Source organism: Ranitomeya variabilis, chromosome 2, assembly GCF_051348905.1.
Source record: "Ranitomeya variabilis isolate aRanVar5 chromosome 2, aRanVar5.hap1, whole genome shotgun sequence".
Classification (NCBI taxonomy): Eukaryota; Metazoa; Chordata; class Amphibia; order Anura; family Dendrobatidae; genus Ranitomeya; species Ranitomeya variabilis.
Window position 1 is genome coordinate 1042229285 of NC_135233.1, and position 23620 is coordinate 1042252904.

At 42.7% G+C, this 23620-nt stretch overlaps 1 protein-coding gene across 1 annotated transcript in view; it reads left to right on the plus strand.

Annotated features, from left to right (window-relative positions):
* GREB1 (growth regulating estrogen receptor binding 1) overlaps positions 1-23620 on the plus strand; it is a 121251-nt gene that overhangs the window by 77494 nt on the left and 20137 nt on the right. The window contains exons 22-27 of the mRNA XM_077291440.1: positions 433-535; positions 1504-1662; positions 13921-14063; positions 14410-14571; positions 15291-15495; positions 22233-22407. Coding sequence (XP_077147555.1) covers positions 433-535; positions 1504-1662; positions 13921-14063; positions 14410-14571; positions 15291-15495; positions 22233-22407 — 947 coding nt within the window. The remainder of the gene's footprint in view (positions 1-432; positions 536-1503; positions 1663-13920; positions 14064-14409; positions 14572-15290; positions 15496-22232; positions 22408-23620) is intronic.

Consider the following 23620-nt stretch of genomic DNA (forward strand, 5'->3'; position numbering starts at 1 on the left):
TTTTTCTCTGCAGCTTTGTGATTACTTGTTTAGTTTTATTATTCATAATTTTTAGGAGATTAAAGATCTAAAAAATATACAATAACTTTCCATCACTTATGAAATAAAAACTTTTACAGCAAACAACATAAAATAAAGGGCTATATTTGTTTTTGCTTCTAAGGCAGATAGGAAATTGGAAAATTCCCCTGTGACAGTGGGCCGCTGTATGCGCAACAAATTGTATGTTTCCAGCTGGGTCTTTAATGAACTTTAAAATGTGTTTAATTAGTGCAGAACATGTGGTGAATGAATCCCTAATGGAGGCCTGCAAGCTGATAATATTAGTGTCACGCCTTTTATCCCGAGTTAATTGCACAGATTGGACAGTATCACAGGCCACGATGACTACAATGAGGCACGATATTAATGCACTGCTGTCCTCTCCTCTAGGTGGGGAAGACGGGCGCTTATCTGCAGTTCTTAAGTGTCTTGTCCAGAATGCTCGTTAGGCTGACAGAGGTGGATGTGTACGACGAGGAGGAGATTAATACCAGTAAGTTCTGGAACTAAGTTGTGACATCTGTCTGTGCAAAACAACCAGTCTGGCCCGCGCCTCCTAACAGCATGAACCAAGTGTGAACAGGTGCAAGCGGCTGTGACTATACGATATGCAAACCAAAGAATACAGCGGCCTCTGTGTGCACCAAGATATATACAAATATTACTGCCATATAGACCATACTTGTAAAATTTGAGTACTTAGCGCACAAATTAGCCAATTCTTGTGTGCCCATCAACCAAGATATGGAGTTATTGACTCTATATTTGGCTGAGTGAGTACTCCTCCTCTCAGTCTAAGACTGATTTAATCAGTGCTGGATCCTAACTTTCCTTAAAAAGTCTAGTCATTGAGTCAGGAGAGGTTAGTTCATGTTTAATAGTGTAGGTTCAAATGAAAAAAAAAGTTCCTTGTCATGGCTGGTGGACGCCCACACAAATGGGAAATAATGCATTCATTCATTCATTGTTTTTATATTCTTCTATCTATCTATCTATCTATCTATCTATCTATCTATCTATCTATCTATCTATCTATCTATCTATCTATCTATCTATCTATCTATCTTTGGCCATAGCAGCTTCCTTGCTCATCCCATCATACATAGATCATGGGAGGGCTCCTGTTATACCATGATTAAATGATTGATGTGTGATTGAAAGAAACAGAGAATCCTTGTTAAGATGCCTCTTATTCACCTCAGGTGAGACATCTGTGCCATGGGTAGTTTCTTCTCATATCTGCACTGTCTCCGAATCATGAAGACACAGTACAGATACGAGTGCCTACAAATATATGATCAGACCGGTCATATGTTAGTGCTAGATTTCTATACATTTGTATAGTCTGCTTTTATTACTCCTTTACTTTTCTGCCTGCACTAGAGAATGCAGACAATATAGTCAATATTCGTTAGGATTTCAGCTCTGAAGCGTTTTTATATTCTCTGGTTTGTGTTACAGACCTGACACCCAAGCCTGAGCAGCCTTTTCATCAGACGCAGGATATGTGGCCAATTGTGGACGCCGTTAAGAGGATGGACTTCGATTACATTCTGCATGACCCCAAATATGAAGATGCAAGTGTGATTTCTCCTGAATGTCACTATCTCAACCAAGAAGGTATTGCAACAAAATGAATTCACTCTTCACCAAGCAGGAGACCCTCATATTGGAAATGACCCACAGTCCTCTCTTCACGTTAATCCCCCCATACCCCCACAGCAAAAGCAATATCGACCCCCTCTATAACTTAATTTATAGAAATCTATTATTTCATTTCTTTGCCTGTGTGGATTGGATGGGTTGTTACCGACACTTAATGAGAATTCTATTTCAATAGCACCATTAGAAATATATTTACTTAGAAAATTGATGACGTGTTTAATACTTAGAGTCGTGGCCGAAAATGTTGGCACCTTTAAAATTGTTCCAGAAAATGAAGTATTTTTTTCCAGAAAATTATTGCAATTTCACATATTTTGTTATATACATGTTTGTTTCCTTTGTGTGTACTGGAACAACACAAATTAAAAAGCAAAGAAAAAAGGCAAATTGGGTGTAATTTCACACAAAATCGGCTGGATAAAATTGTTGGCACTTTTCCCAAATTGTGGGTAAAAAACTTTGTTTCAAGCAGGCGATGCTTGATAATACTCACCTGTGGCAAGTAACAGGTGTGGGCAATAGGAAAATCACACCAGATAAAAGGGGATAAGTTGACTCAATCTTTGCATTGTGTGTCTGTGTGTCTCACACTAAGGATGGAGAACAGAAAGAGGAGAAGAGAACTGTCTGAGGACTTGAGAATCAGAATTGTTGAGCAGTATCAACAATCTCAAGGTTAGGAGTCCATCTCTAGAGATCTTGATGTTCCTTTGTCCTCAGTGCGCAACATAGTTTACAACCCATGGCACTGTAGCTAATCTTTCTGGACGTGGACGGCAGAGCAATACTGATGAAAGGTTGCAGTGCAGGATAGTCCGGATGGTGGATAAGCAGCCCCAATCAAGGTCCAAAGAAATTCAACCTGTCCTGCAGGCTCATTGTGCATGCTATGGGAGGAGACCGAGGAGGACCCCACTGCTGACACAGAGACATAAAAAAGCTGGACTACAGCTTGTCAAAATGCGTCCTAGGTCATGGGTCTTCTAGCGGGACAGTGACCCCAAACATATTTCAAAAATCAACCAGAAATGGATGGAAACAAAGAGCTGGAGAGTTCTGAAGTGGCAGCAATGAGACTGGATCTAAATCCCTTTGAAATTTCTGTTGGGAGAAGGCGCCTTCACATATGAGAGACCTGGAGGAGCAGTTTGCAAAGGAAAGTGATCCAAAATTCTAGTTGAGAGGTGTAAGAAACTTGTTGATGGTTATAGGAAGCGATTGATTGCAGTTATTTATTCCCAAGGATATGCAACCAAAGATCAAGTTGAAGGTGTCAACAATTTTGTCTGGACCATTTTTGGGGTCTTGTGTGAAATTATGTCCATCTTACCTTTCCTTCATTTTTTTTTGTGGTGTTCCAATATACACAAAGGAAATAAACATGTATAACAAGACATGTGTAATTACAATAACTTTCTGGAGGGAAATACTTCATTTTTTTTTGTTCATAATTGTATTTTCTCCACTGTGTACATATGTTAGCACTTGACCCAGTGTTATTCTGTGCTGCAGTGCAGATCTGCGATTTTTTTTTCCCCATGAGGAATCAATCATAGCATGCTGCGAGTGGCTCCGCAAATCGGATCACGTGCACCCATACAAGTCTATGGGGGCAAGTGAATGGAGAGGATGGGGAAATGAAGTTCTCCATCTTCTCCGCACCTGTGATTCAATTCCCTCATGTGACAGAGTCCGATCACACTCAGATGACAGAGTTTGAGCCGAGGGTCATTAGCATAATCGTCCCGATTCTCTCACATGACACAAGCAGACAATTTACCGTCCAGATATTAATACTTATAAGTCATCGCTCCAGTAGACAATCCATGGTGAAACATCTGATATCCGTGTAGGAATCATGATTCAGATGAAGTAAAGTGAATAAATCTAGGTGACAAGGAACCTAAAACAATAAAACTATCTACCACCGCGCCAGAAACGCGTCAGGTTCTTTTTTTATATTAATCATGGCTTGACATGCCGAATAAAGGTTTTTTATTTTATCTCACGGGTTGGTGTGCCGGAGAAAAACCTTCCCCTTTTTTCTTCATTGTGGCTGTGCTTACCAGCAGGTCCGGCACTCACCTGCTACGCATTGAACTCAGACTCATTTGGATTCATTTGCTACATTGCAAGCTCCCTAACCCTCCTCTCGTCTCCAATAAAACTTATAGAGTAGGTCCTCTGGACTGGATAAACAATGAAAAGGTATCTACTATACTCATAAAAGTTATTAAAATTGAACCTGTAACGTGAGAACACGCTATTAAACAGCTGATATGGGGTTAATCTGCTGCGTTCTGAAACTGACCGACACTGAGAGTCCCGCTGCCAGGAGGAAATTAGCTTTATTTCTCCCTGCAGTGTTCAGCCTTCAGTCATGGGGGCCAGCACCAGCAGGGATTCAGTCTCTGAGCTTTAGCAGCGGTCCCGGTGTAACAGGCCAAAGTAACCCCGTCCCAGATTAACCCCGGGTATAATTTGGCCTAGGCCAGAGTATACCCCGGGGTATAAACTGGCCTAGGCCAAACTATACCCAGGCATAAAATGGCCTAGGCCAAACTATACCCCGGGGTGTAAAATAGCCTAGGCCAAACTATACCCCTCCAGGCCACATTATACCCCCCAGGGTTAAAGTGGCCTAGGCTACATTTAACCCTGGGTATATTTTGGCCTAGGCCAAACTATACCTAAGGATGTAAAACAGCCTAGGCCAAACTATAACAGGCCACACTATACCCTCAGGCCAGACTATAGCCTTTTACTGGTTGCTATGGGATTTTACATGGCCACTTTATCCTAGCAACGCCCTGGATACGGTTGGAAAAGGGGTTTATCTACCTTGGGGGGCACCCTCACAGCACTGCGGGGAAGCCGGGGAACCCTTTTACTGGTTGCTATGGGATTTTACATGACCAATTTATCCTAGCAACGCCTTGTATACGCTTGGAAAAGGGGTTAATCTACCTTGGGGGCACCCTCACAGCACTGCGGGGTGGGTGGGGATCCCTTTTACTGGTTGCTATGGGATTTTACATGGCCACTTTATCCTAGCAACGCCCTGGATACGGTTGGAAAAGGGGTTTATCTACCTTGGGGGCACCCTCACAGCACTGCGGGGAAGCCGGGGAACCCTTTTACTGGTTGCTATGGGATTTTACATGGCCACTTTATCCTAGCAACGCCCTGGATATGGTTGGAAAAGGGGTTTATCTACCTTGGGGGCACCCTCACAGCACTGCGGGGAAGCCGGGGAACCCTTTTACTGGTTGCTATGGGATTTTACATGGCCACTTTATCCTAGCAACGCCCTGGATACGGTTGGAAAAGGGGTTTATCTACCTTGGGGGCACCCTCACAGCACTGCGGGGAAGCCGGGGAACCCTTTTACTGGTTGCTATGGGATTTTACATGACCAATTTATCCTAGCAACGCCTTGTATACGCTTGGAAAAGGGGTTAATCTACCTTGGGGGCACCCTCACAGCACTGCGGGGTGGGTGGGGATCCCTTTTACTGGTTGCTATGGGATTTTACATGGCCACTTTATCCTAGCAACGCCCTGGATACGGTTGGAAAAGGGGTTTATCTACCTTGGGGGCACCCTCACAGCACTGCGGGGAAGCCGGGGAACCCTTTTACTGGTTGCTATGGGATTTTACATGACCAATTTATCCTAGCAACGCCTTGTATACGCTTGGAAAAGGGGTTAATCTACCTTGGAGGACACCCTCACAGCACTGCGGGGTGGGTGGGGATCCCTTTTACTGGTTGCTATGGGATTTTACATGGCCACTTTATCCTAGCAACGCCCTGGATACGGTTGGAAAAGGGGTTTATCTACCTTGGGGGCACCCTCACAGCACTGCGGGGAAGCCGGGGAACCCTTTTACTGGTTGCTATGGGATTTTACATGACCAATTTATCCTAGCAACGCCTTGTATACGCTTGGAAAAGGGGTTAATCTACCTTGGAGGACACCCTCACAGCACTGCGGGGTGGGTGGGGATCCCTTTTACTGGTTGCTATGGGATTTTACATGGCCACTTTATCCTAGCAACGCCCTGGATACGGTTGGAAAAGGGGTTTATCTACCTTGGGGGCACCCTCACAGCACTGCGGGGAAGCCGGGGAACCCTTTTACTGGTTGCTATGGGATTTTACATGACCAATTTATCCTAGCAACGCCTTGTATACGCTTGGAAAAGGGGTTAATCTACCTTGGAGGACACCCTCACAGCACTGCGGGGTGGGTGGGGATCCCTTTTACTGGTTGCTATGGGATTTTACATGGCCACTTTATCCTAGCAACGCCCTGGATACGGTTGGAAAAGGGGTTTATCTACCTTGGGGGCACCCTCACAGCACTGCGGGGAAGCCGGGGAACCCTTTTACTGGTTGCTATGGGATTTTACATGGCCACTTTATCCTAGCAACGCCTTGGATACGCTTGGAAAAGGGGCTTATCTACCTTGGGGGCACTGTCGCAGCATTGCATGGAGGCTGGGGAACTCTTTTCCTGGTTGCTAAGCGATTTCAAATGATCAATCTAAGGTACTTACACCATGTAAAACCCTATAGCAAGCAGGGTGCCCCCAAGGTAGATAAACCCCTTTTCCAAGCATATACAAGGCATTGCTAGGATAAAGTGGTCATGTAAAATCCCATAGCAACCAGTAAAAGGGTTCCTCGGTGTAACAGGCCAAAGTAACCCTGTCCCAGATTAACCCCGGGTATAATTTGGTCTATGCCAGAGTATACCCGGGCATAAACTGGCCTAGGCCAAACTATACCCCGGGGTGTAAAATAGCCTAGGCCAAACTATACCCCTCCAGGCCAGATTATGTAACTAATCTGGGGTTAAAGTTGCCTAGCCCAATTTATACCTCTCAGCTCATATTATACCCCAATGAAATCATTTGCATTGAGTGATATACACAAGAATTACTTAATGCTTCAACATTTTATTGAGAAACCAAACTGACAATTCTTAAAGAGTACCTCCCACTATACAAAACTTTTGCCCATGGCAAAAGTAGTTGTAAAGGGGGGTATTTGTAATGCATATGCATTACAAATACCCCCCCATTTTATAGTTACCTTAGGGGGGCTGCCCGATTACCCCCCCTCGCTAACCGCCGCTGCCCGTCTCCTGGTAGACGGGGTCCCCCTCCTGCCGCTAGGTGGCGCTGCCTCTCCATGCGCCGACGTCACAGCCAGGCGCCATAGAGGAGAGCGGCACCTGGCTAGTGCCGTTGGAGCTTGTAGAAGCAGAGCCAGCACCACCTAGCGGTGGGAGGGGGGGCAATAATTTCTCATTAGCTATAAGTCACTTATCATGCAATGCAATTATCTGGGGCAACAAATCGCCCAACAGTCATTCTGTGTATTATGACATTTAGTCTAGCATGTCCTTGCTACCAAATTAACGTTTAAAGCTAAACACTGATAACAACATTGAAATGATCGTGCTTATTTTCAAGATACAGTGCATGTTCAGTTGTTGACTGCAGATTGAAGCTTGCAGGATATGTCAACCAATCCATGGAGTCACCGACGTTTGTGTAGATTATTATGTCGCAACTCAACAGATTCGCCGTGGTCATGATCTCTGCATCAGTTGCCCAGACTCCATCACGAGAGATTCCAGAGATGTTCACATATTCATTCACATTTTGGTTCAAGTAGTCCTGTAGTTTTTTTGTCAAGTCAGTTTTCATATGGTGGATGACTTTATCTCTGAGAAGGGAATGGTTGTCCTCTGTTCCTGTCAAGATGTAGCTGATGGCCCAGAAGAAGCAGTTTCCATCACCTTTGGTTTTATATGTACGCCGTGGTTGTTCAAGGTCTCGTCTGCATCCACAGTATACAACCTTACTAAACGTAAGGCCAAGAGTGGTGCTAAGATACTTCCTTCTTGAACTTGGTAGTAGGTTGAAAGCCTTAGTTTGCTTATTTTTCTGTGTGGCAGAGTCACTGGAATAATCATCATCGGATGGTGGAGAAGCCTCTTTATCCTGGTAAATCTTTAGGTTGCTGGTGTGGTATGTGTTGCTTAATATCTTGCCAGTTTTGTTGTTCTTAAGTTTTACTCGTCCCTTGGTCAAGGATTCCACAACTAAATAAGGTCCAATCCAGCGTGGTTCCATCTTTGAACCTATGCGTTGAATACGGCGCTGATTCTTGATATAAACTATGGTACCAGCAGTGATTTCTTTGTTGCTTTTGTGTCGGCGATCAAAGGCACACTTCTGGTGTTCTTGAGCAGAGTGGATGTTGGTACTGACGTCTGAGTGCAGCTTTTTAAGAATGCTTGACAGTGTATTTAGCACATCAGGGGTGGCATGATCTGAAATGGGCATGGGATCCACCGTATCATCTTTTGAGGGATTAAGGTCCATGGGAAGCTTGGCCTTCCGTCCATACATGACCTCAAATGGAGTAACCTTGGTTGAAGCATGCACAGATGTGTGATAGGCAAACAGAACACCAGGGATGAATTGATCCCAGTTGTTTCCTTGGTCATTGACAAGCTTACTAAGAGCTTCTTTAAGTGTCCGATTATCACGTTCCCGCTGGCCATTTGTTTGTGGGTGGTATGCAGATGAAATACGGTGATCTGTTTGAAAATGTTCCATCAGGTTGTCAATGATCGAGTTTACAAACTCTCGTCCCTGGTCGCTAATCAGAGTCTCCATACAGCCAAGGCGACAGATAACGGAGTACAAAAAATTTGCCACTGACTTGGCACTCTTATCTGGGACAGCTGTTGCTTCAGTCCATTTGGAGAAATGATCAGTGGCAGCAACTATATATTTGTTGCCATTTGATGTTTCCTGAAGAGGGCCAATCATATCAATCCCAACTAAGCTCCATACTTTTCCAGGCACTGATATACTGTTGAGTGGTGGAGCTTCCTTTGTGATTTTGGGATTTATAACAAAACATTTTTGACAGGCTTTCACATACTGGTGAACGTCATTTTTCATTCCCTTCCAGTAAAACCGGTCAGAGATTTTGGCTAAAGTTTTATCTCTGCCAAAATGGCCCCCAGATATTGGGTTGTCATGACAGGCCTTCAGGATATTTGGCAGTCGACTTTTAGTAAGAACCTCCTTTTCCCTATGATAAACAATTCCTCCTTGGGCTCGATATGGCTTTGCTGTTTGTCTAAACTGGGACTTGGCATTTGCACGTTTCTCAGGAGGTAGATCGTAGGTATACTGAGGGTACCTTTGTTCTGTTGCAGTGTAGAATCTCAAAAGCTGGTCATACAATTGATCTTCCATGGTTGTCAAAATTGGAAAAGATTTGGTGTCATAGAGAGCAGAGAGGTGTCATAGAGAACATACAAAACAAGTTATCATTAACTATGCACTGACAGGACAGCGCCATCTACTGTCAGTTCAGATCTGCACACTTTTCAACAAATAAGCAATAGGGTGAGAAAAACAGTGAAGTGATAACATTATGGCCTAGAGAAATACTATAAAAACTATTTTATACCCCCTGGTATAAAGTTTATCCCCCGGGGGTATACTATGGCCTAAGTCAGCTTTTGAATTTTTGTGCTGTTTCCTTCCTCAGTAAAAGGGTTCCCCGGCTTCCCCGCAGTGCTGCGAGGGTGCCCCCATGGTAGATAAACCCATTTTTTAAGCGTATCCAAGGCGTTGCTAGGATAGAATGGCCATGTAAAATCCCATAGCAACCAGTAAAAGGGTTCCCCACCCACCCCGCAGTGCTGTGAGGGTGCCCCCAAGGTAGATTAACCCCTTTTCCAAGCGTATACAAGGCGTTGCTAGGATAAATTGGTCATGTAAAATCCCATAGCAACCAGTAAAAGGGTTCCCCGGCTTCCCCACAGTGCTGCAAGGGTGCCCCCAAGGTAGATAAACCCCTTTTCCAAGCGTATACAAGCCGTTGCTAGGATAAAGTGGTCATGTAAAATCCCATAGCAACCACCTAAGGGGTTAACCACCTATCCTTAAGTGCTGCGAGAGTGCCCCCAAGGTAGATAAACCCCTTTTTCAAGCGTATTCAAGGCGTTGCTAGGATAGAGTGATCATGTAAAATCCCATAGCAACCAGTAAAAGGTTTCCCCACCCACCCGCAGTGCTGCAATGGTGCCCCCAAGATAGATAAACCCCTTTTCCAAGCGTATCCAAGGTGTTGCTAGGATAGAGTGATCATGCTATATCCCATAGCAACCAGTAAAGGGGTTCCCCACCCACCCCTCAGTGCTCGTCAGTGCCCCCTAGGTATACAAAGCCCTTTTCCAAGCATATCCAAGGCGCCAAGACAACGAGCTGGCACGAGCAGGGCTGAAGATTTCATGTCACATGTGACTATAGGGAGGGGGTGGGGCTTAGAAAGGGAGATCCCTGGCGTCACCAGAGGTGGAGGAGCTTGAAAAGGAGCAGTGCCCGATGGGAGGGGGAGCTGTGACCTAGAAGAATGAGCAGCTTTCCCTCAGCTTACCCTGGGGGGTATAATCTGGCCTGGAGGGGTATACTTTGGCCTAGGCTATTTTATACCCCGGGGTATAGTTTGGCCTAGGCCAAAGTATACCCGGGGTATAATCTAGCCTAGGCCACTTTAACCCCGGGTATAGTCTGGCCTGGGGGTATAATCTGGCCTGTTACACCGGCACTGACTGAGAGCCGGACCTAATGCTGAGTGAGCTGTCAGTCAGGGCGTGGTTACAGCCGCTGCTGTCCATACACAAAACGGTGACTGAATTCGTGTTGGTGCCTCCCTTATGACTGAACGCCGTACTCTTTCGGGAAGAATAAAGTTAATTTCCTCCTGGCAGAGTGACTCAAAGTGCAGGTGCCAGGCAGGTTCAGAACACTATTATCCTGCAGATTACCCCCATATCTGCAGGTTAATAGCTTTTTTCACCTGTCAGGTTCCCTTTAAAACCAAAAGCATGGAGCAGTCCACCTTGTGGAAAATGTTGAATGTGTAGCATGACCCAGGGTTTTGCCCTATAAATCATGGCTTCTTCTGGGGCTGTGATTTATACTATTTTCCATTTTATCAGTTTAGGTACCTTGTGTATGGGGGGCCGCCCTACTTTTCCCCAATTGAGGAATTCAGTCGCGATAAGAGTTTGCAGTGTGAATCTTATTAGGCTGGTTTCACATTTGCGTTTAAAAACGCAGCGTTTTTAACGCAAACGCATTTGGTGCAAAAACGCATGTAAACGCGTTTAAACGCTGCGTTTTTTAGACGCATGCGTTTTTGCATGTGGTAAAAAAACGCGGCGTTTTGACGCGTTTACAAGCGTTTTTTCCTGCGTTTGCGTTTTTGAAACGCATGATGAGAAGTGTGTGACAGCTGCCAATCATCAAAATCAACTAGAAAACCCACTATAAACAGAAATAGCTAGGGTTAGGGTTAGGATCCCTAGTAACCCTAGGGATCCTAACCCTAACCCTAGGGATCCTAACCCTAACCCTAGGGATCCTAACCCTAACCCTAGGGATCCTAACCCTAACCCTAGGGATCCTAACACTAACCCTAGGGATCCTAACACTAACCCTAGGGATCCTAACCCTAACCCTAGGGATCCTAACCCTAACCCTAGGGATCCTAACCCTAACCCTAAGGGTTAGGGTTAGGATCCCTAGGGTTAGGGTTAGGATCCCTAGGGTTACTAGGGATCCTAACCTTAGGGTTAGGGTTAGGATCCCTAGTAACCCTAGGGTTAGGGTTTTCTTGTTATTTCTTGTGTTTTCTTGTGTTTTCCCATAGAAACGCATGTGCTTAAAAACGCATGCGTTTACATAGACAGCAATACATTTTTTTGCCGCGAAAAAACGCATGCGTTTTTTTGCGGCAAAAAAACGCCGCTAGAAATTACTACAGGTTGCATTTCTGCAACAAAATGCAAGCATAAAAAAACGCATGCGTTGCCAAAAACGTGTCAAAACGCATGCAAAAAAACGCAAGTGTGAAACCAGCCTTACCCGATCCTTTTGTTCCGAACGTTCAGTCGAGCGCTCATGTGTAAGGATCAGTCGGGAGAAATTATCATTTGGCTGACATCTATCTAATGTGTATGGGGGACACTTTAGAGAGGTGTGAAGGATAAATATTATCAGCAGCAGAATATTGTAATCCGTTATGATTTTCCATTAATATAGAGGCTCCACCGTGATTCACTTCCCACTTTCTGTAGCAGCATTATACATTGATCGCCATATTCTGCAGCTTTTTGCCTGTTCTGTGCAGGAGCAGTCTCCCTATAGAGAATGAGCTCTATGATCCCCTCCCCGCTGATCGCTGCCCCTAGTGGCCTATCAATAGACATAGGGCCAATAATTATCTCACTGATGGGAGAAGGAAGCCGCTCATGTATCAGCACAGACTTCCATTAATTAGTGGTGACATTTGTGCTGCCTTTGTATACTGGTAATTAGAATATTCGTGTATACAGGACTATCTTTCTCTAATGCCTCTAGAAGGAGGAGGTCATGTCTGCAGTGTGACTGGCATGTCCTCTTCAGCTGTCAGCGGTCTCCAGAGAGATCTCCGCTCCTCTATGTCATATTCTGTAGTTCTCCTCTGTTTATTCTCCCGTCCTTCGCTGCTTTGCTCGGTGTATTGGCTCTTACACTTTGTCACTCACTCACAGCCGCCTTGCCTTATCTTGGAGAATAAGGAAAACTCTGAATTTCCTGCTGGTTCCTCCCGTTGTCTTTGTTTTCAGTGACGTTGCTCACATCTAGTGTATGTCTTGTCCATTATCTAGCGTGACTAGCTGTTCAGTATCGTCAGCCTCAAGCCATAGACATCATTACCAGCTGTGACATGTATCTGCCGGCAGGTGAAGAGGTCGCTCCACCATTACACTCTGAGGTCTGATCATCTGAATTTACATGCTAGCTTTGGGAAATAAAGATTATCTATCTGTCCACTAAAGATTGCTGCTGTATGATGTCTGCAAACATTGAATATAGGAATTTTTATCTGCATTACTGCTATATAGATTTATAAATTATGTGTATTTCTCGCACAAATAGGCCAATTTGCGTGTGTCCACCAGCCACGACAAGGCGACCATTGCTGATGGGACCCTAACTCTATTAGACTTCCTTCACCTGGAACTATTCATCTATCTAAGAATAGTTTTCTTTCTTTCTTTCTTTCTTTCTTTCTTTCTTTCTTTCTTTCTTTCTTTCTTTCTTTCTTTCTTTCTTTCTTCCTTTCTTTCTTTCTTTCTCTCTTTCTTTCTTTCTATCTTTCTTTCCTTCTCTCTTTCTTTCCTTCCTTTCTTTCTTTCTTCCTTCCATCCTTCCTTCCTTCCTTCTTTCCTTTCCTTTCCTTCTTTCTTTCTTCCTTTCTTTCCTTCTTTCTTTCTTTCTTTCTTTCTCTCTTTCTTTCTTTCTTTCTTTCTTTCTTTCTTTCTTTCTTTCTTTCTTTCTTTCCTTCTCTCTTTCTTTCTTTCTTTCCTTCCTTCCTTCCTTCCTTCCTTTCTTTCCTTTCCTTTTCTTTCTTTTTTTCTTTCTTTCTTTCTTTCTTTCTTTCTTTCTTTCTTTCTTTCTTTCTTTCTTTCCTTCTCTCTTTCTTTCCTTCCTTCCTTCCTTCCTTCCTTCCTTTCCTTTTCTTTCTTTCTTTCTTTCTTTCTTTCTTTCTTTCTTTCTTTCTTTCTTTCTTTCTTTCTTTCTTTCTTTCTTTCCTTCCTTCCTTTTTCACCACCACACCAATACATAGTTAAATAGGTTGAAAAAAGACCTAAGTCCTTCAAGTTCTTTTTTTCTTTCTATTTTCTTTTATGCTATTTTCCTTCACTCTATTTTCTTTTCTTTTTTTCTTTCTTTCTATTTTCTTTCGTGCTATTTTATTTCCCTCTTTTCTTCTATTTTCTCATTTTATTTTTCTTTCTCTTTTTCCTTCTTTAATTCATTCATTCTTTCTGTTTTCTTTCACACTATTTTCTTTAACCCTTTCCGTCTATTTTCTTTCTTTTTTTCCTTCTTTCCTTCTTTCTTTCTATTTAATTTTACTCTTTTTTTTTCTCTCTTACCTTATTTTTTTTATCTTTCACGCTATTTTCTTTCTGTCTTTTTATCTTTGATTTGTGCCCTATTTTCACAGATGGTTTGGGAATTTCTGGACGGTTGGCGACCCTGTTACACACCGAACCCTAATCCTCACTGCCACAAAGCCATACTGTGATAATAATATCATCATCAATTCTTATTCTCAGATAAATCGGCTAATAGGAGACATGAAGACATTTATATCCGCCGGCCCACAACACGGATGAGATTATCTAAATTTGCCTCCTATAACACCTACCATCACTGCGAGCAGTGCCACCAATACATGGGATACAACCCAAGGTTTCAGGTAAACACTAAACAGAAGTGATTATTTCACAGCTCTCTAGACACGTCCTCTCGAAGATGTTCTGCAGCAGTTGGGCAATATACTTAGATCTCATGAACTCTCTTTGGTGTAATTGTTCCAACAGGGACACGTGGGGTAATTCATCATGTTTTTATCTGGCTGTATGGCTGTATGGCTTATAATGCCCAGGTGGGGAGGCTGGGCTGGGGCTGGAGCGCTGCATTGTGGTTTCTATCTCATTTCAGCAATGATCAGTAAAAAAGCTGATTGTGAAGATGTCCATACATTAGAGAAAAGAGAAAAAGTAAGACACTTGTGGGAAAAAAAAATTTGGTCTATATTTCAGATGTATGAGTCAACATTACACGCTTTTGCATTCTCTTATTCAATGTTGGGAGAAGAAATCCAGCTTCACTTCATCATACCGAAATCCAAAGAGCATCATTTTGTGTTCAGCCATCCTGGAGGCCAACTGGAGAGCATGAGGCTGCCGCTAATCTCAGACAAGGTAAATGAGGAGCAGCGGGACAAGGGAAGAAAAGGCCTATCTATCTATCTATCTATCTATCTATCTATCTATCTATCTATCTATCTATCTATCTATCTATCTCATATCTATCTATCTATCTATCTATCTATTATCTATCTATCTATCTATCTATCTATCTATCTATCTATCTATCTATCATCTACTATCTATTATCTATCTATCTATCTATCTATCTATCTATCTATCTCATATCTATCTATCTCATATCTATCTATCTATCTATCTATCTATCTATCTATCTATCTATCTATCTATCTATCATCTATCTCATATCTATCTATCTATCTCTTATCTATCTATCTATCTATCTATCTATCTATCTATCTATCTATCTATCTCATATCTATCTATCTATCTCTTATCTATCTATCTATCTATCTATCTATCTATCTATCTATCTATCTCTTATCTATCTATCTATCTATCTATCCATCTCATATCTATCTATCTATCTACTATCTATCTATCTATCTATCTATCTATCTATCTATCTATCTATCTATCATCTACTATCTATCTATCTATCTATCTATCTATCTATCATCTACTATCTATCTATCTATCTATCTATCTATCTCATATCTATCTATCTCATATCTATCTATCTATCTCATATCTATCTGTGCGGACTGTACTTTATGTCTTAATGAACATTTTCTTCTTTATTTCTTCTGCAGGTCACGGACAGTGTGAAAAGTCCAATCTTCACCCCGACCACAGGCCGCCATGAACACGGTCTCTTCAACCTGTACCATGCCATGGATGGCAGCATCCATCTGCATATTCTGGTTGTGAAAGAGTATGAGATGGCCATCTATAAAAAATATTGGCCAAATCACATAATGTTGGTCCTGCCTAGTATTTTCAATGGTGCTGGAGTGGGTAAGTGTCCAGTATGTCAATACATGCAGTCTACTTGTTGGATTATTATGTGTTATATCAAGGCTGAACTCAGAAATTAGAAAATAATGGAAAATACTTTTATCGTGGTACACAAAGTCAACTCAAATGACAAAATCAACTTTGCCAAATATTCATGGCTACTCAGTTACTACCAGCAAGAAAACATGGAAGTTTCAATGAATTATAGCAACTGTAGAGAAACACTGCAAGCGAATTGTGTTCTTGCTAGTGGATATGGAGGGGTATTCCTACCAACCCCAACTATTGTTGGTAGCATAAGCATGAAGTATTGGCCTCGTCCCACCCGAGAACACCTCTGGTCAATCAGCCCTGTACTCTTTTGGACTATGTTGTTCAACATTTCTATAAATGATCTAGTTAAGGAAACTGAAGGTAAACTAATCAAATTTGCAGACGAAACAAAGCTAGGAGGGGGTAGCTAACACTACAGTACAGAATCATCTGGAATACTGTGTCCGGTTCTGGGCACCACATTTTAAAAAAGACTTTGAAAAATTGGAGCAAGTTCAGAGAGGAGCGACCAGAATGGTGACCGGTCTGCAAACCATGTCCTATGAGGAACGGTTACAGGACTTAGCGAGCAAAAAAGAAGACTGAGAGGAGACTTAATAGCTGTCTACAAATATCTGAAGAGATGTCACAGTGTAAAGGGATCATCATTATTCTCATTTGCACGTGTAAATTCGAGAAGCAATGGAATGAAACTGAAAGAAAGAAAGATACAGATTAGATAATAGAAAAATCTTTTTGACAGGTGATCATGATGCGCCCACAGGGCCGCGGGGTACCGGGTCCTGCGGTTCACAGGGGGGATGTCACGGTGGCGACCTGGTCCATGGCCCTGGGCATCAACGTTAAAGGGGGGCAGGTCTTTAAAGGGAATAAAGTTTATGTTCGTGACGCCAAAGTTGACGCGCCCACAGGGCCGTGGGGTACTCGGTACCGGGTCCTGCGGTTCACAGGGGAATGTCACGATGGCGACCTGGTCCGTGGCCCTGGGCATCAATGTTAAAGGGAAAGGTCTTTAAAGGGAATAAAGTTTATGTTCGTGATGCCACCTGTGGTATTAGGTCAGTGGGGACCAACGCTGCTTTAAGGGGTCCTCTGGGGTGATGTTATGGCAGCTAGATGGTATAACTTCCCACAGGTGAAGTATATCCCCAGGGCTCCCAGTGTGTAGATGGGATGGAAGATAGTGAGGAGTGCAGTAAAGAATGAGGACACAAGGTTGCAGTCTCTTTACCTTGGTTTACTGAAGACTTCAGCATCCGCAGTCCAGAGCACCAGATCACAGGGCAGGCAGGGTCTGGCTGGCTTGAAGGCAAGTTAGGAGTCCCCTTACCCAGGTGGAAATCAAAAGCCTTCCTCTAGCGCCGTGGTATTATAGTCCTTTACGGCTTAAAGCTACACATAAGGTCCTCACAGATGTTATCTTTCTCTCTGTCCCCCGGGTAGGATAGGACATAACCCATATGACTGGTGGCTTGAGGCTGTTTATAGAGACTCTAGCACACCCCAGCCTTGGAGGGGTGCCACCGTGCCTCCTGTGTGTTAGGTCGGACAGGTAACTTGGAGTTCAGCTGTCCTGCCGGTCTCTGATGTAAGCCATAGAGGTCCTTACACCCTCGGTGTTCCGGCTACCGGTCTCTGCGCCTCAGAAGGAGGCAGCCTGCTTGGGGCTGGTCTCCCCCTGGTATTCTCTCCTGTGCTTTGCTCTCCTGCACGCTCTCTGCAATGTGTTCGGGTTTCTCAATGTCTCTTTCCAGGAGCTGCGGCACTGCGGCTACACAGCTCCGTAAAACCTTCTGCTGCCTCAGACTGATCCAGTCGGTCTCCTGACTGGACCTTCCTGGAACTGACTCACTTTCCCTACAGACTACCAGTTGTATATATATATATATGGGGAGTCACCTAGTAAATTGGATCAAAAGCTCCCCCTGGTGGCCTGGAGTGTGAATCTGTTGCATGTTTGTGGCACCTGGTTACAGTTATCCCTTCTTGCCTTCAAGCGTAACATCACTCTCCCCTTGAGGAAGGCAATGCTAATGTGACGACCAGGACCCTGGGGTTCCAGCCCCCCCCCCCCCCTGTTAAATCCAGTACTCCCGGACTGGGAAAAGAAGAGCAACAATGTAGATTAGCAAAAATACATACAATTTTTGAAATGCTATAAACTTATAAAACATATTAATACTTTATAAACTAGGGCTTCCCCTTGTGGGAGGTAAGGACACTTGAACGTTACAATAACTATTTACATTGTATGTCTATTTTTGAGAATAGAAAACAGTATGATAACTATCTAACTATGAAATGCTATCTTAAGGCTTCAAAGTGCAAAACAAACTTTTTCTTTATTCAAGTGCAAAACTTTCAATCAACCCCCACAGGCTCACTGTATCTTGTTCATCTTATTCAAAAGTGCAGAATTCTCCTACCCCTACGGGTATACTACATCAAGTCTATCTGATTCAAAGGTGCAACATCAAACATTTTTACTACTTTCTACACACAACACTATCTAACTACAAGTCTCAATTTTAATTTTATTCAATATATTAACTCACTGATAGACTAACTAGCTGGCATATAAAGTACAATTTTAACTAGCAAAGTGCAGAAAGTCAACTTTTGAAGTCTTTCAATACTGAGGTAGTGCAATCAATACTCAAGTCAATCAATAACTTTATAACAGCAGCAACGTACGAGGGACCCGTCATTAACCCCCTACGTTGGGCTTGGGCGGGCTACAAGGCGTGTATCCTGACTTGGAATCCTGCCGCACCAAACGGGTTTTTCTTCAGGTCTCTGTAAAACAAAACAACTTTCATGGAAATGTTAGAAGCAGTCTTTTTGAAACTTCTTTGTAAAACCAGTAGGAAGCACCTTTAAGAAGTGGAGTGGAACAGGCGGCCACGAGAGGTGGTGAGTTCTTCAGTGGAAGTCTTCAAACAGAGGCTGGACAGACATCTGTCTGAGATGGTTTAGTGAATCCTGCATTGAGCAGGGGGTTGGACACGATGACTCAGGAGGTCCCTTCCAACTCTACGATTCTATGTGTACAACTTCCAGCTCCTCCCTCTGCGGTGTATAGCATCTGACCCTCGCTCCCGGTGTATAACCTCGGTCCCCTGCCATGCCGCCTGCCTTTACTAACATGTGTCAGAGCAGTCGTTGGTAAACCGTTCACTGACACCAGCCTGTTCTGTAATCTGAACCACCAGTGTAACAAGCCCGTTCATCATATTTCTTCTCTGCTAAATCTTCTTCCATCACTTGTGAATGATTTTATTGAGAAGTAGAAGGAACTGCAGCAACTCGGCCACGAAGTCGAAACCACGTAACAGTACAGAGCGGGGTCAACAAGTGCTAAGGAGCAGAGGGCAGAAAAGTCACTATCGTTCTGCTGACTCCATAACTGTAAAGTCCAGATCTTCTCTGGTGTTAGCATCAGCACAAACACTGCATTCCCACCAGGAGCCACATGACCTCGCAGCTGCATGCAGCCTTACATCACCAAGCACAATGCCAAGCGTTGAATGGAGTGGTGCGAAGCTGACGCCACTGGACTCTGAAGGAAATGTGTTCTGCTTAGTGACAGATCATACATCTCTATTTCGTGTCCGATGGATGAGTCTGGGTTCGGTTAACCCTTGGAGAACGTTACCCACATGACAGCATTGTGCCAGCTGTGAAGTTTGTTGGAGGAGGGATGCTGTTATAGGCTTGTTTTTCAGGGCTTGGCCAGTGAAAGAAAATCGGTATAACAAGATATTTTTCAGACGTTACATTGCAAAGCCTTACATCACCATAGGCTTTGCAATCTAAGTCTTTCAACTTTGTTGGAAGCGTTTAGGTAAGACCCTTTTCTGTTCCCCATGAAGCTCAGGGGCTCATACACATGGGCTGCATCTGCCTGTATCTGCAGAAATAGCAACTAAGCTCCAATCTCTACTTCTGTGGGTGCTGCCATTCCATGTGCCCATCAACTACTACAATTGCGGAGTTCTCATGGGGTTGTCATGGCCTTTTGAAGGTCCTTATGGCTGCCATGTTGGTACTTCTTTGAAGCCCAGCCACAGATTCATGTGAGACCTTGATTTGATCTATATAGTGCAATACTGGGATATATCAGGACATATGAACAGATCTAAGTCTTTAAAGGGTGCTAAAAATAAAGTTAAAAATGTAATAAAAAATATATAAAATTTAGAATCGCCCAATTTTCCACTTTATACATAATAAATAAATATAAAAAAATAAAACTTTTATTCCTGCATTCTTAAAAAATCCAAACTATGAAAATTTAGTCCGTGACCTGAAAATGTTAAATAACAGAATTGGAGTTTCACGGTTGCTGCAACTTGACCAAAATATGCAATCAGATGTGATTAAGACATCATTTTAACCTCTAAATATGCCAGCTTGCCATGCGAAAAAACTCCAAGCCCCCATATAGGTCGATCGTTGTAAAAATAACATCATTACAAGTCTCTTAAAATGGTGACACAAACTAAATTTTTGTTTTTAATTTCTAAATTTTCTATTCCACCACTTAACTTAAAAAAAAAAGTTTAGTGTCGCCATAATCGATCTGTCCTGAAAAGTTATGGTCATTATATCAGACAATGAACACAGAAAAAAAAGGAAGAAAAAATAATGGCGGAGTTGAGGGTTTTTTTTTTTCACCATTTCTCCACACTTGCCATTTTTTGACACATTATATGGTAAAATGAATGGAGTTATTTAAAACTACAACTCATCCCACAAATAAAGGCAAATCAATACAGCTACATGGATGGAAAAATATGAAAAAAAAGTTACGGTTCTTGGAAGAAAGGGAGAAAATAACGAATGCACAAATTGCTTGGTTATGAAGGGGTTAGTGCCTTTGGATGCGGAGAAAGGGATGCGATAAACGCGTCTTTAGGTGTCCCAATATTTTTGTCCATGCCTCGTATTATATCATTATGTCTTCTTTTTTGCTGCAGATCTCCATTAAAGCCTCATTACAAAGTTTATCTGAGCCACCAGCTCAGATCACCAAGGAGAGGCTCGTGCATTAGGACAGAGGGGCGCATTACATTAGTTAATTGCCGGAAGGTCACACAGGGGACATAATTATGAGGGTGACTTGTTCCTTGCCCCATGACGTTCATTAGAGATGCATAATGTCCGCCCCTCGTTACTCGTACACCTCCACACCGCTAACATTTCACAGCACAAGTAGCCGCCTTCATGTGCAGACTCCTCTGCATGTTTTTGCTCTTTTAGAAATAGTCTTTTATCACGAAATAATCATCGTGTTTACACCTCCGGATTTGTATAAGACGATCATTTCTGGGGTGACTGCTAACATTAAGAGTAAGAAACCAAAAATAACCCCAAAAATGTCATTTTCCGTGTATTAGACCCCTATAACGTTACTGTGTTGGTGAGTGTGTCGCCATGACTTTACTCTTCCGTCGGCGGACCTTGTTTTTATGTGTTATCGAGCTGTAGTTTTTAATGATGCCATTTTGTGACAAATGATGTTTTGATCGCTTTTTATTGCATATTTTGGGGAATTGCGGTGACCAAAATTGCAATTCCGGTGTATCAATTTTTTTATTAATTTATTTTTATTTTGGAGAAAAATATATTTTAGGAATTATTATTTTATTAGTTAGGGCAATTTCGCGAATGGGAACACTTTTTTAGACTTTACATTTACGTTTGGAGAAAAAGGAAGCGATTTAAACTTTACGTTTTTTTCAAGATTTTTAAAACTATTTTTTTATGTTTTTACTAATTAACCGTTTGAATCTACTTGTAAAATACACTGCACCACTGTAGGATTAATCTTGTGTGAAGCCTTTTAAGCCCAGGCTCATGGCTATGGTAGGCCTCCAACTGCTATGGCAAGTCATCGGAACCCCACAATCGTGTCACATGGGGGGCCGATGCCCGTCAGAACCTACAAGCCTTTTAAATGCTATTGTCACACTTTCCCCTGGCATCTAAGAGGTTAAACTATTGCATTCAGAGGGATCTCCCACTCCCATCAGTTAGGGCTCATGGAGACATCCTTGGATCTCGGTCTGATCACGACTGGTCTCCCGATCAGAGTATGACAGCTTCATATATTTTTATGAGACTGTCACACTTCCATCATCACACAGATCTACCTTTTTGAAGATATACAACTGGTGTACAGAGATTTACTAACTTGCAGTGGTCAATGGAAAAATGTAAATTTTGTCTACTCCAGGAGAAAAAACCCAATACAACTATCTTATTAGATGGATGTATGGTTTGACAAATATGAGTTACTATTCTTTGTCCTGGAGAAGATCTAAGTTGCATACTTCTCCCGGGGCACAGATTGGCATTGCAGTTCTAGCTCCATATCTAAATATCCTGGCTCGCGCTCTCCACTTATGCCAGCCTCCTCCGTCTCTGGTAGACTCCTCCGGTGGAGGCTCATCACCCAAAGAACAAAATGATCAACTGTTGGAAATGTAGAGTGCTGGATCCTTCTCTACCCCGATATCATTTGTAAGGGAAGAGTCGGGAGGCCCCCATCCTGCCGATATCAGTGGGTTTGGTTGACTTTAGTCTTGCGTGTATAGGAGGACATGGGCATTACCCATCAATTGAGAACCTAACGTTACCCTTTCATAAATATGCATTATCTTCTTTGGTTTCTTACATAGGGGCTGCTCATTTCTTAATCAAGGAGCTTTCATTTCACAACTTGGAACTGGAGCGCAACAGACAAGCCGAGCTGGGCGTCTGCCACCAAGACGTGTGGCCCTTCATCGTCATAGCTGACGATTCTTGTGTCATGTGGAATTCGATGGATGTTACAGTCACCGGGGATCATCCAAGGTACTAAGGAGCCTCACTGATTACCATAAGAAGGATCTAATAATTCACTTGTTGTTTTATGATAGAATTATCTTGTTGTCAATAATATGTGCTGTGACACCTACAGAAGGCGATCATGTCTTCCTGTTCTGCTCTTAAGATTATATATCGCAAGGTCTAAAGTGTCCTGTATTTTCTCTTATTTTATACTTGCTAATCTCCCGATTATTCTGTTTTGTTTTGTTTTTTTAATCCGCCATACGGTTCCAGAGATATGACCCTTTGGTTTTCATGGTCTTTACTAAGGGGGTGTGGCTCAGTAGGCAAATGTGCAGAGCGCCTAAAGACAACTATGAGCCACACCCCTTTGGTAAAGACTGTAAGAATAAGCACTAAATTAAAAGGCTCATATTTCTGTAATCAGATGGCAGATATAAAAAAACAGAATTATCAGGAGAGCGGCGAGAATAAAATGAGAGTATAAACTTGCCACTTGTGACCTGATGACAGGTCTTCTGTATTCTGTGTACATGGCTTGTTTCTTTTTCTCTACTGTTTGATTTATGGTTTTTGACTTGCCTCAGGTGTTTCCCTTTTATTTCGTGGTGCCCTCCAATTCTTCCATATTCTTGTGATTGCTTTGGCAATTTTTGTTTTCTGCCTCTCTTCTGGCTATTATGGTATTTTAGGTGATCTCTGTGTACATGGCTTGTTTCTTTTTCTCTACTGTTTGATTTATGGTTTTTGACTTGCCTCAGGTGTTTCCCTTTTATTTCGTGGTGCCCTCCAATTCTTCCATATTCTTGTGATTGCTTTGGCAATTTCTGTTTTCTGCCTCTCTTCTGGCTATTATGGTATTTTAGGTGATCTCTGTGTACATGGCTTGTTTCTTTTTCTCTACTGTTTGATTTAAGGTCTTCTTTAAAGGAACATTAACTACAGAAAATACAAGACTAATATCTGGCACTTCCTCTCTTAAGCTCCCACCAGTTTGCAAAATTATTTTATCGCGTATTTTAAATAAAGCCGAGAAAAATATATAATTACATTTTCTCTGTGTGTCTCATGAGCTCAACCACATCTCCCTACCCTGTGTCTGAATATAAGATAACTAGCTGCAGCAGGAGCCTCCCCCCATCCACCCTGTCTGCAGTAGGACAAAAGTTTGCTAAATCCCATGGCGTGGCTTTAGTTGACTACCAGACAAGCGATTTTCAGTGGTTTTTGGGGTTTT